Here is a 17,865-nt window from a genome sequence, read left to right on the forward strand (position 1 = left end):
TATTCTAATTTTCCAACGGCTAAATGTTTCGGTTGCATGGTTATAATAATTCACATAAATTTGTTGGCGACTCGTGATCGCCAAGGTATTATTTTAAACCCAATATTGATAGGCTGGTTGGCTTTGTTTTGGCTATGTAATATTTTAATAGATCGCCAATTTTGGATCTCCTACCCATGCTCCTGTGTCCGATCGGAACAAATTACACGTACTTTTTAATTTGGCTTTTGACTAGGCAGGTTGTGGGGGATTTGTCTCCCATGGCCTGACCTATATTAATATTATTATGCAAAAATTGATTCAACTGAAATTCGTATGGATATATATTCATATATTGTAACTCGAGCTCTGCAAATATATACTACTAAATAAAAGCTTTTTTTATTAATTCTAATCCGGCTCAACTATTATTTTCATCTTCTTCTGTTTTCATCACCATCTACAATTGGTCAACTGCTCCCAACCTCACCTGATATTCCATCATCACTGAAAATACATCCCAATATAAATGGGCACCCTAATAACTTCTTCATATTATGGTTTAGTGGAGCTTTACTGTCAACCAGAACTGCTCGTCTTTCAGGGATGCATCTGATATCTCTAAATTATAGGGGAGAGATTTTAGAGTTCTGTGCTGTTTAGAGGCCTTCTCCGTCTTTAGTTCTCAGAGGATTGAGTGACCAGCCAGATCTCTAGACCTGAATGTTATAGAGTATGTCTGAGATGGTTTTCGGGAGAATTATTGCAGTAAATAGCTTATTTATATTTCAATTACTTTCGATTAACAAAATTTATTTAATATCATCGATTTCAATAATATTATGGAGGTTTTTTCAGTTTTCTTAAACCAATAAGCACCTTTTCTAAATAAGTTTTCTTCTTATTGCATAGCCTTTCTTTTATTTCAGTACTAAGCGACTTTTAAGTATCTCGAAATTTTAAATCGCGCACTTAAAAATCAAAATAATGTCAACAGAAAATAAAAAATACGTGTAGTCAGAAATCAATACTATGTGCAATATGAGCTATATTGTCTTTTTAAAGGGCAACTAATTCAGATTTTAATAAATTTTTAGTCTGATTATATATATTTAGTCTGATCACTTTCATATTTATTCAGGGGCACTCTTATAGTTGTTTCTATTTTCATATTTTTGAAACTAAGACTCATCCATCATCTTTATGTGTTTAACAAATATAAAAAATACATTTCAATATACTCTTTTCATAAAACTTTTTTGTCAGCATTTGTAATTATTTAGGAACTGAAACAAAAATTCAAGTATCCACGATATTAATTTTTTTTAAAAAACTTGTTAGATGAATAATAAATAACACTTTTAGGAGAATTTGCCATAGGTTTGTTATAAAAAAGTATCTTAGGATATTCCTGTGGGGTTTTTCCTATGGTAAAATTCTGTCATGCACTTTTGCCATAAACGTATGGCAAAATTTTAATAAATTTTTGCCATACGTACGTGGGAAAAATGTATGGTAAAAATCTTCATTTGAATATCTATGATATTTTTTATGTGGCGAATTTCAGCCGTAAAATTATGGTGTGTTATAGCCTCTGATTAAATTTTCCATAGGCTATAGCAACAATTCTTCACAGCCATGGCTGTGAAGAATTGTTGCTATAGCTTGTGGAAGCCTATGCTGCTACTGGAAATTATAGCCTATGTTTAAAATTTAGAAGCTTATCATACAACTATACGTAAGGAGTTTTATGCATAGGCAATAATAAACAAGAGTCATTAAATTACAGGAAGATCCTGGGACTTTCCACAGTGATTAACTACAAAAATAAATATAATAAGAGAAATTTGGGTGAGAGATTTAGTTATTAAATGTATGAGAAAAAGACATTAATTGCGTAAGAAAGCAAGGAACTCTTACCGGACAATACCAGGATAATTTAACTATTTTCAACAAAAATTAATTAGAAAACAATTAAGTCATTATGAGTAATGAAAAAAAATGGAATGAGCTTACAGATTTGTCGGTTCTCTACTGTTCATCAATCCGACAACATCAACGATTGAACACAATATCGTAGAAATGCACAAAATCTAGCATTTGTTGTTAGTGAAATTCACAAAACATTATTGTAGCCGAGAGAGCTAATTTGGTTCTAGAATACCCAATTGTTTATAAAATAGACTAAGTTAAAAAAATAAAAAAAAGCGGAAAATTGTTGTCGAAACTAGTAGGATATTGATTAATTTCAAGAAGTTTAAAAATCAATCCAGCCAGATATTTGAAGAAAAAAATAATAAATTGACCGGGTACAAAAACTAAATGAAATAAAAATAAAAAATAATAAAGAAAAAACCTTCTAAGTTTGTTTGACCGAATAATGTTCTGTCGAGGAATCGGCATCATGCTCATGCCTTGCCGTCGACTTGTCGGCAGTGCAAATGAAGTTGAACTGCTGTTTTTTTGTTGAAACATTCGAAAATAATTTTAAATAACTTTAAATTTCTATAAGGTGGACGAACTTTATTAAACACTAAAATTTTTTTTTTGGTGGATTGGTTTAATTAACTCAGAATTAATTTGGATCGTCGCGGTTGCAGTAAAACACGCCTGCTTCGTTCACCAACTATGTCCACTTTTCCCCATGAATATGAATATGCGTATAGCGTGTTTTCTTTAGTTTGCCATATTGTACTTCCTTTTAATAATACCATGAGACTATGGTGTCCCGCCATATAATAACATGCAAATTCTATGGTTACTATAGGTTTATGGTGTCTTGCCATACAAATTTCTATGGTAACTATAGGCGTATAGTGCCATATGAATGCCATACGAATTTCTGTGGTTACCGTAGGCTTCAGGCATCTTGCCATATAAGTTTCAATGGTTGCCATAGATTACCCTATATTACCATGGGCGTGTATATGGCAAATTTTCCTAAAGGAATTTATTAAATGAGTTTCATATTTTCAAGTAAAAATGTTATATGTGATATTGAAGTTGCCTTCTTCATTTTAAGATTCTCTCCTGTTTCGAAATTTGTGTTAATTATGAATTTAAAAAGTTTAGAAATAAAAATATTTATTTATTAAATTCTTACTTATCTCAATAACGTATTGAATATTGCCGATAAGAAATAAAATAGTAACTGTTTCTTTCTTTCACAGGCATATAAAAATTCATAAAAAAAAAGATTTCCATATGAAAATCAGCAATAATTGACGGGTTTGAGCGAGTTCTCAAAAATTGTACATTTAATTTGTCTTTTTTATTACTTTGCTTAATCATTGTAACATATTATCATAAATGAATGAAATAGCATATGATTTATTTGTTTAGTTATTTTGAACTATACCAACTTACGTCAAACCAAATTTTATAAAAATCTGTCCAGTAGCTCTTGAGATACTTGAATAAATTAAAAAAGTTTCTTAATTTTCGAACACTGGTGTATATTAAAAGGTGATAGAAAAAGTTCTCATTCACCTCAATAAGTTTCTCATACACCTTCTCATAAACATCATCACCTCAATGAATTTAAAATTAATTTTAGTTGGCTTAATCTTATATTTGTTTTTATTTTATAGAGGTACCAGTGAACATCAATCGAAATACGAACATTTGCCGTTCTGTTGGCATAGAAATCGAAAACATATATTTTGAAATAGCATCTCGTCGAATAAAAAGTACCCAACCTACAGTGGAAGCTCATACTTTTATACCATATGAATTCCAACACACAATCGAAGAAGATTGTAAAGTAGATCTTTACCAATACATGCAAACGTGTAATGAGCTGCTAGATATTGTTGGTCAGAAGTCAGAAAATAACGTAGAAAACATAAAATTTCAGTTAAAAAAGCAGGAAGATATTGATGGAAATGTTTTTGAAAAGTTTCCAAGGAACTTAAGTTTTCTGAAATGTTTGAAAGAATTATCAAAAGCAGAAACCTTAGCAGAAAAAACGCCCGTAGAACTTCGTTGTTATTTAAAAGAATTTGGAAATGATCTTTTAAACACAACAATGATCAAAGGATATGGTTTAAAGATTATGTTAGATATAATAGAAGAAAATACGTTTCAAAAGCTGAATATCTGCGAAATAAGTTCCAACTTTACCTCAATCTTGCCCGAGATTGATATTTTAGCAAAGAAAAATTCTTACTTAAAGTTTAAAAGCTACACACTTATATATGAGGACAAAAATTCAGTAGATAAAGACATTTTCTCAAAGAGTGGTATTAATTTATGCCCTTCGTCATTAATATCAAAACTAACCAGTGAGAAGAAAGAAGATGTTGCTGTTTCTTCCTTTTATTGTGGCTCGTCCTCCGAACTAAAGCAACAGATTGAAACATTATGTTCCATCCTATCAAAAAACGGATTTATAATTTTTTACCATAAAGAAAAACTAACCGACCTAGAAAAATTCTTATCAAAGCAGTGTCATGAAAACATTCCTATACAGTCTCGCTCTACCCTGGAGAATATTCTTCATGAAAACAAACTGGAGGTTGTGAGCTGTGCACGTGATATTTTTGAGTCGGCACTGTATCTACTCCGCCCTGCTATATCAGGCGGAAATCACGTCGTCGTAAAAATTACAGAAAGTCATGATTTTCGTTGGGTCGAAGAACTTAAACGACGTATGAAACAGAGTGATAAAGAATATTTATGGCTTGTATCAGAAGATGATTCCAGCAGTGGAATACTTGGACTGGTAAATTGTCTGAAACTAGAACCTGGTGGTGAAAGAATAAGGTTTGTATTAGAAGTACGATATACCTATTGAACAGTCGTGGCCAAAGATCATTGAAAAGAATAATAAAAATAAGACTAACTTAAAATAACCTTAAGAATAAAAGAAAGCTTTAAGTAGAAAAAAATACACTTCATATTTTTTACTGTTAGACAATAGTAGTTGGTTTTTTTTATCTTCAGTCACGACGGTGCATCATCAAGCTCTGATGACACATCTTTTATAACACAAATAAAATCATCAGTACTCAAACATTCAATGAAAAATTTCAACTCATCAGTGGTAAACTGTTAAATACCCTCGATTAATCCGTGGCGCCCCTCAGTTGCGGTTTTCCACTTGCTGAAAGCGGTAGGCCAGAATGGCTATGTTGTTGACGCACTGAACCGTCATTATGGAGAACTGGAGTTCGACCCCCACCCAGTTTCAGATAGATGGGTACCTGCTTGTCTAAGAAATAAAGGCGGCCTATGAGCAGTGCTGGCCACATTGCTACGATCATGCCGTTGGTCACAAAATTGTGAAGTTTTCATTTTCACACTGACTGGTCTTAAAAAACAGCCATCGAGTTTACTTTCGGTAAGTGGCAAAAAGCTGCGCGTCCAATTTTGTCGGGAAAGGGAAAAAATGGTAGTAATTTTGTTTCCAATGTGTTTTTTTTTTTCATACTATATCGGGTGAGACTTAATTCGAGATGATAGGGCCAGTAGTTAAGTACTGATAATGGATTTCAAAAATACAATGTTTGACTTGTATGCATTTACGCATTTGACGTTGCTATTGAGACAAATGAAGTATTTAATCCTGCGTATTTTTACCAGTCACTTGTCAATACAACTAATTATTCAGAATTTTCAAAGATTTTGTAAAATAAAATGTACGACTTTCATTTTGAACATTTTTGCAGTACGAATTTTGTCTCATTTGATTCATCATAAAAATATACATATGAAGCAATATCTTATTTATATAGTTTAGGAGGTTTAGATTCGCAGATTTGAGTACGACAAACATTTTTTTTAACAAAAAGCCATTATTACACCAAAAAGATTATTTTTACCGCCTCGAACTCGGTCAAGCTCAATTTAGTGCAATACATCTATATAAAATACAATACTTTATTTAGATAGATAGCAATCTTAAAACTTTTCTTTTCATGTAAACTACTCCCATCAAAACCAGACGCGTGTGATTGTCCAACTTTTTGAGGAGTATATTTATCAGTTAGCCGCTGGACCAAACTTTTATTTCTTGAATGTCCTATGTACAGTACCTGTTCTGCTTAGAAAAGGTTTTCATTTTCATACTTTTCAAGCATTTAACGTTTCCCTGGGTAGTTTGCTTTCTCATGCTAATGATTTCAGCAATTTTTTCGAGGAATATTCAATGTCCCCTTTGCAGAAGGAAACGCGACTTCCTTTAACTTGTCTCAGACATGATTGCCTCCAAATAATAAATTGAACAATAGTATTATACCATAAAAATCAACACATTACTATTTAGGTAAATACCCTTATGGGTGTTTTCTGGTCTAGAAAGCTTAAAAAACAAGATTTTTGTTACATATTTCGGAATCTTATAGTATGGGTTAAACATAGGCGAAACCGTTTACCCAGGAAACTATCACGGAACTATCACTATTGAAAAATGCGAACATCGGACCAACATTTTCGCGCCGTCAAGCTCTCACGGACGGTAATTAGGCCTAGATACAAAGGCAATTTACTAGGCAATTATGGCAATTTACTGGGAAAATGCATTGACACGAACAGTCAAAACAATAACAAATCGCTAAATTCGCATATTTGGAGCAAGGATGTGGCTTAAATTGCAATTACTTGGCTATGGTTATTTTTCACGACGGTTTCATGGGGATTGCCAATACCATGGATGTCATGGGTATTCGAAGTGGCAACAAGACTTTTTAGGGGCAAAAGGCTCACACTTGGAACAACGTGCGTCTACCTCCAGCAAAGTAGCTAGGTCTGCAGCGAACGAAATGTATAATCTCGAGGAAGGCGTGATGTAGGGTCCAGGAATCGCTGTGTGAGGAGTAAGTTCCGAAAACCAAAGAAAAACGTATAAAAACTTCAGACACGCTTTTTTTTTCTTCAAAAATCAAGTCAATTTTGTTTGGGATTCGGCTTTGCAAAAAAACTACTTGATCTATTTTGATGTAGCTTTGCACGACTAGGCAGAATTTATGAGACTACGGTTGGAATCACCAAAAGAATATATTTCGAAATTCCTTTTTTTTTAATGTACGTTTAAATGCCAAAAAAATTTGACTTTTATCATCTTTTTTTCAAAAGGCAGCTATTTAGTGAAAAAATTATACATTTTTTTGTTTCTAAACCATAGCTACACTCACGCATAATCGTTAATTCTTTATCTTGTCCGTATCAAATTATACAAAATGGAGATCTAGCTACGTGCCCTACCATCTTAGGCATCCTTTTTTTTAATTGTTTCGGGTTGGAAAATAATTAAAATGCTGTTAAAAAGTGATGAAATAAAACCACGTAATAATTATATAAGTTATCCTCTCATTTCACATAAAAAAATTAAAAATGTATTATAATTCAGACCTTTAAACCAGAAAACTCTTTTAAGGTTACATTACTAACATACGAGGTTCCATCTCAAAGTTTCGTTAAGCATTTTTATGACTCAGTGAGAAAATTTACATTTCTTATTCTCGATTTCATGTAGGGTAAACTAACCAGTGAAGGAACACTTAAGCTTCGCTTGTCTTTTAAAAAATCATATTAATTTCAAAATTCGTAATTTTAGTTAAAAGGCGGTGTCAACATATTTGTTACTAATTGCAAATTGTGTAAAAAAAATTGCAGAGAACTTACGTAATATTGTTTCAAAGCTTTGGAGGTTCAAATAACAAGTAGTAAGAAGACCAAGTGAAGGAACAGCTCTTACCAGTGAATGAACACCCAGTAAAGGAACACTTAATTTGGGTTATTTTTAATGCTCTTTATGAATTTATAAGCCATACAAATATTCAAAAACAAGTCTATTCTTGAAATTATAACACATAAATACTTGGAAAATGTTAACTTTTTTTTGTAATCATGAATGGAAAATTAAAGTGTCAACATATTAACACATACTGTTCATTCACTGGGAAATCTATGCCCAGTAAAGGAACATGCCTGTTCCCTCACTGGTTAGAAGTTGTTTTTCGTATTTTTAACATACTTTTGATGCGGAACATCACTAAAGGAACAAGAAAATTAAAGTTCATCTTTTATTTTCATTAACTTAGAAAAAAAAATAAAGGAACATTTGTTCCTTCACTGGCTTTTCATCGTTTGGTGATCCAGTGAATAAACACCCCCTTATCTCAGTACTTTATTATGCTATGATGCTTAAAAAAATAAAATGTAGCTTCAATAACTATATTTTGAATTCTCTTTTTCACAGTGAGAAAAATAAAACTATTACATGCAATTAATCCCACTTCAAATATATAAATACGAACACTCACCTTATAATTTCTTCAAAGAAACAAGGTGTTGCAGAGATAATAACAAATTCAAAAATTTTTCCAGAGAAGTCTATTTGACCAGGTAATCCAAAACATTGCTAGATGACTTCCTATTGTTTGGCAGTAAGCTATTGTTACCAATCAATCTAAAGAAAAACTTTCAGATTCTTATTTTTAATCAATATATATGATATGTTCCTTCACTGGTTGGTTTACCCTATACCAAACTCGACTCCTTTCTTCACCTTTGAGGTTAGATCGACGCCTAGCCTATAAGACAAATCGGGATACTTTTTACTGGAAAACATTGAATGTATCGTTTGAATATTTTTCACTCCTGTAATTTTGTGTTTTTTATTCAGTGTGTTTTTTATGCTAGGTGTATTTGACTGTTTGCTAACACTTTGGAAACCTTGTACGTAAAATGTATGCTCAAATCTGAAAAATCAGGTTTTTCATTAAATGGTTTCTAACATACATTACGAAAATTATTCTTACATTTTATTTAAATTTTACGACGACTTATTAGGAAGCTTTTTTTTATTACTCCTATTTGAATGAATACGTGACCGCAGTACTATGATCTATTTCAATACGTGAGCACATATTTTAAAGTAACGGCTTTTTATCATCAATTATCAATAATATGTCGCATCAATTATCAACAATAGTCGCAGTAACTCTATTATTGAGAAAATGTAGGTAATTGCTTAAAACAAGGCGTAAATTTTTCCGTATCATTTACTACACAGCTGGTCTTATATTACGACAAATACTTGTTATTCGACAAATTTTGAACTTAAAAATTTAATGTAAAAAAGTGGCGAATAGATAAAATAAATCTTGATTATATATATAAAAAAAAAAGATATTTCTATAGCCAGAATCGTCATCTTTGTATATATTAAAAATAACTGTTTTAGTTTATTGCTTTAATTTTTAAAATTATTCTATTGGGAAACACACATAGAATATTAAGAATTGAAACTATATTCCAAATTTATAATGTTTGCTGCCATAATGAATTTTGTTAAATTCAGATGTAATAATATCTGTTTTAGTTGAAGTAAAAACTATAAAGTTAAAGGAATTGTAATGAATTTTCATACGGAAAAAGATTTTATTGAGTCAATTATGGAATCAGCAGAAAGTTGAAAAAATTTCAGTAAAATCTAAATGATTTCAACAAAACTTGAGAAACAGAATATGATTGTATAAGATTTTTTTTGTTGATAATTTCATGCTAGAAAGACTTATTTTTGATTGATGAAATTGAAATGTTGTGGAACTTTCAGATTCATGTCTCGGTCTGGAATTCTCTGGTCGAGATGTGAGAGGACGTCGAATATGTGGACTATTAAAAGGCCGTGGAATGGCAACAACCACCATTGCAAACCCAGCACTTGTTGTAGATGTACCGGACGAGTGGAGTCTAGAGCAAGCCGCTACTGTACCTGTAGTTTATGCTACTGTTTTATATGCCCTAATAATGCGCGGAGGCCTCACTAGAGGACAAAGCATACTCATACATTCCGCAACTGGTGGTATTGGATTAGCAGCTACTCGAATTGCAATTCATTATGACTGCGACATATATGTGACCGTTGGTAAGTAAGATAAGCTTCGAGCGGATTAAACCAATGAATATCAGGGACATGGAGCCAAGAAAACGTTTAGTGCTCCAGCTCCGTTTCTAGATAACACGGTAAAATTCCAGCTCCACTATGGCTGCGGCAATTTTATTGCATAAGTATGGGTTTTTGAGCATCAGATTTTAATTTTAAATTTTTAGTATAAGAATTTAAAAAAAATAATAACTAATCCTCAGCTCACACAGAAAATACAAATTTAACTTAATTCGCAGTTAAGTTATTCGTTTATTCTTAAGAAAATATTAAATATTGTAAATCCTCCTTCGCATTTTATCTTAAATCATTATAAATGTATTTTAATGCCGAGAATAGTCTTCCTATAGTAACTTGGCTTACTGGAAATGCCATTACAATGCGGTTTTTGAGTGTCTGTGAAATCCAATGAAATTGTAACAATCTTAAAGGATGGGAAAATTTAAAGCTCCAAGTCATGTCCCAGCTCCAGAACAATCCAATTTCGGGCTCCTGTTCCCTGATGAATGCACATTGTAGCATTATTATATATGAGTACTATGAAAAGGACCAGTATTATACCGTCTAATTATGCCCAAACTGAAGTAACTTGAATGTAGACAGGTGCCTTTCAATCATGCGTAAGTTGGAGTAAATAGCAATGAGAGTGATTAAAGAAAAATACGTTGTTGTCATCAGCAATCGAGGTACCAATTTTATGGAGGGAGAATCATTGCTAAGACAGCCGTGGACTTATTACGCCTCACTAAAATAGCATGCGCAACTGCTACCCGTTTCGAACTGTTGCAACTGCAAACGAAATGCATAGCTTCAACGGTCTCGGTGTAAAACATAATTACTATGTTGTCCTGATAACATGGAAAGATTCATTCCCGCTAACTGAAAGTTTTTCAGGAAATGAGGAAAACAACTTCCCTTGCTTCAAATAAAAAATATTCTTACTAGGGCTAATATCAATTCTTTTTTGTATTGGATTTAGAGCTTTTTGATTTAATAAAAAATATATTATTTAAATAGATTCAGAAATGCCCCAAGAAGCATTTTGAAAAAATTTCATTCAGTGTATTTTAATTTATCATGGTAGAGTAATTTACGAATGGAATAATGCTTTGTATAATTTCGTTGTTGTTCTTATAAATTTGCTTCTGTTTTATAAATTGAACTTAAACTAGAGTTTTATGGATGGTATTTTCAAAGCATCGAGAGTAATCAATTTTCGGCAGTCATGCATTCAGGTCACTGTATATGTTCTAAAATAAGGCGATACTTGATATTATATTGTAAATTTTACAGCGTTAGTAATATTTTTACAAAAAAAAAATTAGTAGACAGTACAAAATATGCTACTTAACTTCGAAAATAGAATATCAAACACAATACCCACAAAAATACATATACCGCACATAAAAGCTAAAATTATTCATACTGAAATGGCTATTTATATGCAAACAAGACTATATTTTTTAAAATAATAAATAATAATGTAAACATATTTATTAACTTGAATAACAATGTCAAATTCATGCATATGTATGAGTCAGAATTTGATCTGTAAATAACTTCTTAACTATTAGGAACATCGTCTTGGGTTCGGGTTTGATATCATTCGATTCGGAGTAAAAAAATTGCATCGGAAACATCATAACACGAGTATGTTAAGATAGCAACGAGTGTGACTTGGCCCCTTTGCATCCTTCCCTTCAGTAAATTCTAGATAAAGCCTAAAGCTCATCACAAGGGTGTTAATTTCTGGCATTCATCTCGGGCCTACATCACTAATTTTAAAGCAACAACTTCCGGCCATAACTATTTCTGCATTTAATTACTCTGGCAGGGGTCAAGTCTAAGGAAACAGTCTTATTTCGATGATATTTGAATGACTTTTGACATTCAATGCAAATGTCCACTGAACGTATTTATCTGTGAATAGTTATTGTGGAAATAGTAAAACACAGATGCATGGTTAGTGCCATGGTTCATTCATACCGCATAAATATTGTAAGTCCAAAGAATCTTCAGTTTTAAAAAAAAATAACCTTAAACCCCCAAACTTCCCTAAACCTCAAGAAAAAATTTTTTCTTTTCTTTTCAAAAATCAAAAATATGTGTCTAATTGCTTCACATCAAGATCATATCCCAAAAATTTCAACAAATCAGAAATGTCAATTATCCAACCATATCTCTTGTAAAATTCCGGCTCTTTATTTTGGTTAAATGCACTTCTCTCTACTGTAAAAATAACAGCTCAATAATTTCTTTTATAATTTCAAGGTAGTGAACAGAAGAAAAAATATTTATGTCATCTCTTTCCTCAACTGAAGAAGGAAAATATTGCAAGCTCCAGAAACAAAAATTTTGAACTCATGATAAGGGAGAAAACAAAAGGAAAAGGTATGCATGGAGACTGTTTTTCCTAATATTCAAACTAACATATACTTTCAGACAAATATGTTTTAGTTCACGTAAATGTATTAAAGCATGTAAATAAGAATAACAGAGCATGAACAATAAAATGTAAAATAATGATATTTATTCTTTAATAGTTAGATTGTACCTTAAAATAATGGAACTGTCAAAATCTTATAAACTGCTTGGCTTTCTCATTCTTTATAGCTAATTACTCCACCATCCTAATTCGTAAGTTAATTATTTTTCTTTTAATTTTCTCACATTCTAAACACTTTGTTCCTTATGTCCACACTTCTCTAATAGTTAAATTTGGTTATAAGAGAAAAGGTAATGTAAGAACTGGGTAAACTATACGGAAGTAGAGAAAATGGAAGAGGTAACTATTTTTACCAATGCGAGGAACTTGAATGCTACTTTGAATTACAAATAAAATATTTGTATACATAAAGTTCGACTATTTAAAACTACCACCATTTACTTTGGAATTTAAAATGTGTGTCCGTTGTGAAGGCAAGCGACAACTTTGTCTTCGAATCATCACTAAAAAGGAATACCAGACTATCGTCACTCACCCATTTTACTGAAACTCAAACTTTTCTCAGAAAAATCATTTCCGTTTGTTGTACTGTATTACCAGATTCCGAGTCTGAAATCCCCTTAGCTTGACTTTTTTTTCGATATAGAAAAACTTTTTAAGTCCAGATCATTTAAAAAAATTTTTTTAACAGAAAATCGTTTATTATAATCAAGTGGATAAATAAAGTTACATAAGTGACAAAGTAACATAAGTAGTAAAGTAACACGAGTAACATAAGTAACAAACCATGTAACATAAGATTATGAAATCTTTCTTTTATCGTTTTTATGACTTTGAATTTAAATAGGTTACTTGTTCTAAGAATATCTGAATGTTTCCTAAATCATTGTCAAAAAAATTTTAAGAGGAACAAAAACATATTAAAAAGGATTTTTTTAACAGAAAATCGTTTTTTATAATCAAGTGAATAAATAAAGTTACATTAGTAACAAAGTAACATAAGTAACAAAGTAACATAAGTAACATAAGTAACAAAGTAACATAAGTAACAAAGTAACATAAGTAACAAAGTAACATAAGTAGTAAAGTAACATGAGTAACATAAGTAACAAACCATGTAACATAAGATTATGAAATCTTTCTTTTATCGTTTTTAAGACTTTGAATTTAAATAGGTTACTTGTTCTAAGAGCATCTGAATGTTTCCTAAATTATTGTCAAAAAAATTTCAAGAGGGAAAAAAAACATATTAAAAAGGATTTTTTTTAACAGAAAATCGTTTTTTATAATCAAGTTAATAAATAAAGTTACATAAGTAACAAAGTAACATAAGTAACAAAGTAACATAAGAAACAAAGTAACATAAGTAATAAAGTAACATGAGTAACAAAGTAACAAACCATGTAACATAAGATTATGAAATCTTTCTTTTATCGTTTTTATGACTTAGAATTTAAATAGGTTACCTGTTCTAAGAACATCTGACTGTTTCCTAAATTATTGTCAAAAAAATTTCAAGAGGGAAAAAAAACATATTAAAAAGGATTTTATAACTCTGTCGGACAGAGGAGCAATGCGAATCTTCCGATTTACTATACAACATTAAAAATATCTTTTAGATAAAAAAAATCAATTTCTTGCATAATTTCCTCTTAAAATAAGAAATCTGCAATTTTTTGTTTACTGCGCACGATTTTTCCGAAAATTCATATTTTTGTGTGGTGGATGGCACGCAATAAAAACTTACAGGGCAAGGAAATATGATCTCATCGACAGTGAAACTACAGCTAAGTTGGACTTTGACGACATTTTTAGTCGTAAAAGCCGTATCTACCTTCTTGAAGTTTTGAGACTCGCTTCAGACGTATTAGGAATCTAGAAATCCTATAGAATTAACTAGACACTTGGCGGCTTTCCTCTTACCGAAAATGGTTCGTACTGAACCTTTTTGATATATCACTCAAGCACCATTTGTTTATACAGAATCACATATTTTTATCTAAAAGGAAACAACTTTAAATTTCTTGCACAGTGTTTTTGGATACCGTGTTCGAAACTCGATTAGCTTAATTTTTTTTCTCGCACTTGTCTAAATCCTCATCAAGCCAGATAATATTTGAAGTTCAGATAATTTTCGAATAGACATTTAAGTTTTATTTTTACATTGAACAAAAAAATTGTCTGTATTTAATAATTAAGCGAAATATTACGGTAAATATTTATGTCACACTAGAGCAATACAATGGGTTATTGGCTACTGTCTGCGAAAAATCCCCGAGGACAAAGCGGAGACAGCTTGCATTCGTCACATCCCATTTTAAAGCTAAGACACATATGCACACCATCTATCCGTAGATCGTAATTTTGATTTGAACCAGATCACGATCAATCTCCAATCCAGTAGCCCCAGAGGTATCGATTTATTATGAGAACATAGAGGACTTTGTAACCCCGACAGATTTAACATACACCAATCACCACTTTGTTCACGGGAAGCCTTCGGCCGGCTGGGTTAGAGCTCAACATTTCTCGGACATGGGTCCAACAACCTACCAGACGGGCTATCCCGATCCAAAACGAAAGATTACGCGAATTATCATATACAGCATTATTTGCTAAGCTCTTCTTGTTGTAGATTATTCATCATTAATTTATTTTATTTTATTAATTCAAAAAATAAACTAAAGGAAAATTCGAATTTGGACTTGCCGTCCATCAGTTTTCATCGCCGCAGAAATCTTGTGCTTACAGGACTGAATTTAATCAGAATAAACTTGTTTTAGAACCCATTTTTACCCATTGGGAAAATGGATTTTGCTCCAGGTTTTTCATGTCAGCACACTTTTCGACTAGATTAAATTCATCGATTATACAAATATAATCACACAAGAGGGTTAAGCCCCCTGTTCGCTACCGCTCACCAATCCCGATGATTGCTTCGTAATAATTGTTTTTTCCTGCCAGAAAACATTTTTTCTACTAAAGTTAAAAATATTCACTTAACATCTATGTACTAAAAGGAATTCTGTTTACTTACGCTCTTGCGCCTCTACTTCCCACTTCCAAGTATTCGCGATCGCAACGCTCGAGTACGCCGTCTAGCGGGAGCCTGTAAATATCGGACATTAATTTATCACGTTTTCATTTAGTTCCATCAAAGTCATTGACTGAATCAGACGCCATTTTTTAGCAGCAAATAAGAAACAAAATTTCCCTAAGGAAAAGGCCGAAGAACTTGAAAAAAATCTCCAGAATATTAGTAAATCTTTCAGGAACAGAACACGCCAAACATTTGAAGAAAAATTCCTCAATAATTTTTAATTTCTATTATCAACAAACTTGCAACTGATGACTTCCGATTTCGGATACTGTTACAGATGTGTGTATTAAGGTAAAATGCATTTCTTCTGTCTTCAATTCATTACGAATTAAAGTGAAGTCAACATTGCTTTCGTCATTCCAGTGAATAAATATGAATTCAGAACATACAGAATTGTAATAGTTATAGCATATTCTTCTTCGTTATAGAATAGTATATATTTATGTATCCATATAATTCGGAAAACAACAATAAAAAATTATCCAAGTTACTTGAAATAGTGCCATTTGTGCTGATTCTTAATTAATTTAAATCGTTTTCTTGGTAAGTTTTTTTTAATTTTGAAAGAATAAGTTCAACTAGAATTCAGCTATTCTGTTTTTAGCTACATATTCAAATTCATATCAATTATAAAATTTTGCTGTGTAGTATGTTATCTAAAAGTAATGAAGGTATAAACTATGTATCTATTATTTGAGAATAAAGTTTTCAAACAAGGAACTTATCATTTTGGAATTCTCCGGGAATCATAAATCAGGTAAGTGCAATGATTTTTACAATAAAAAATTTGCTTGTAAATATTTTTTTTTCATTTGATGATGGTTCTCTACAGAATGGTTTTTTACGTCTGATTAAGAACTATAAGAATAATAAAAAAAGAAACAATATGAAAGTTTTTATTTCAATGTTAATAATTCTTAAAATCGTTTTTTTTATCCTAAGAATTCTTTATTTTCCGTTTTTTAGTTTATAATTTTTTGATAAAAATTGTTCTCAAAATACTTTTGAAAAATTAAATGGTATAACATTATGTGTTTATGTATACTTCTTGTATATTCCAATGTTTGAAATAATATGATTCAGAAAAGTATGGAATAAAAATTCGGTACTTACGACGTATTAACGCCACCGCCGCTACAGATTTGGCGGTTTTTAAGTGCCGCCAATCTACACTTAAAATTTTTGCGACAGTTCATAAAATAAAACACTTTATTTAAAATCAAAATAGTTAATTGGATTTCGGTGGAAAATGAGCCGATATAGAGTTTAGCATAGATTCAAAACAATCATATCGCCATATGAACTCTGATGAATAAGATTCCAAATGAAATAACATTTCCAAAACGTACGTTTGCCAAGATAAAGTTTTATGTTGTGGGAATTGGTACATTTTCGTTTTTTCGGTAAAATATTTCCCTCCTGAAAAAATAAAATTGCATCTTGTTTTGTTTTTGGCAAATCCCAAAGACGAATATTCGTAACACTAAAAATGGCGACAAAAAAGAATTGTTTTTTTGTTTTTGTTTCGTCAGCATTCTTTATTTTACTTTTCTTAGTTTCTAAATAATGATTTTTATTGAAACTTGAAATTTTTTGATAAAAATTGTTGTCAAAAAACGTTGTTTACAAAATTAAATTTCATAAAATTATGAGGCTTATGTATACTTTTTGTTCATTTTAATTTTTGAACTAATATGATTCTTAAAACTATAGAATGTAAAGTTTAAATGGACCTTTCATGTTATATCATTAAATTTAGTAATACTATTTCTCGGGCATTAGGTTTTAACTCTTATAAGAATATACATATTTTTTTCTGTTAATGTACAAATATTTTTCCGATGTGTTTTGGATATTCCTTCTCTAATAAAAAGAGATACCATTTTGTTTTCGGTTGTACAAGAAAAAAGATCAAGCATTTTTCTTTTTTAAATTTAATAAGCCACATTAAAGAAGGAACGTTGCAATGCTACACGCTACATTAACGACGTCTCCAGAGTAACTGAATGACGGTTCATATGGAAATCGCAGGTAAGCGTCTCATACAACAACGCCCCCTATAGTTCGTTGCGATCGCGAATTACTATGAACAGAAGTGATTTTTTAATTATCATTTTTTTAAAATAACATTGATATTCTTAATACATTATATTGATCAAACAAATTTGATGAGTTCACAACCATAATTTAAAATTTTCACTAATAATAGCAGTACTGAAAAATAACTTTAAATTAGGGATACAAAAATATTTAATGGAAAACAATTCGCGATCGCAACGCTCGAGTACGCCGTCTAGCGGGAGCCTGTAAATATCAGACATTAATTTATCACGTTTTCATTTAGTTCCATCAAAAACATCGGCCATGTCGGACGCCATTTTCTTAGCAGCAAATAAAAATAAAAATTTCCCTAAGGAACAGCTGAAGAACTTGAAAAAACTAACCAGAACA

At 31.3% G+C, this 17,865-nt stretch overlaps 2 protein-coding genes across 2 annotated transcripts in view; both read left to right on the forward strand.

Moving 5' to 3' along the window:
* Positions 1 to 1,963: 1,963 nt before the first annotated feature.
* On the forward strand, positions 1,964 to 4,774 carry LOC147807230 (fatty acid synthase-like). The gene is made up of 2 exons (XM_087168837.1): positions 1,964 to 1,967; positions 3,570 to 4,774. The coding sequence occupies exons 1-2, from the start codon at positions 1,964 to 1,966 to the stop codon at positions 4,772 to 4,774; spliced, it is 1,209 nt and encodes a 402-aa protein (XP_087024963.1).
* A 4,745-nt stretch (positions 4,775 to 9,519) lies between these two features.
* The window catches only part of LOC122268367 (fatty acid synthase), a 29,483-nt gene continuing 21,137 nt past the window's right edge, over positions 9,520 to 17,865 (forward strand). Inside the window, exons 1-2 of the mRNA XM_087168013.1 lie at positions 9,520 to 9,850; positions 12,140 to 12,259. Of these exons, the coding sequence (XP_087024139.1) occupies positions 9,616 to 9,850; positions 12,140 to 12,259 (355 nt within the window). The 5' untranslated portion in view covers positions 9,520 to 9,615. The remainder of the gene's footprint in view (positions 9,851 to 12,139; positions 12,260 to 17,865) is intronic.

Source organism: Parasteatoda tepidariorum, chromosome 7, assembly GCF_982258835.1.
Source record: "Parasteatoda tepidariorum strain Cologne lab strain chromosome 7, Ptep-v5.0, whole genome shotgun sequence".
Lineage (NCBI taxonomy): Eukaryota > Metazoa > Arthropoda > Arachnida > Araneae > Theridiidae > Parasteatoda > Parasteatoda tepidariorum.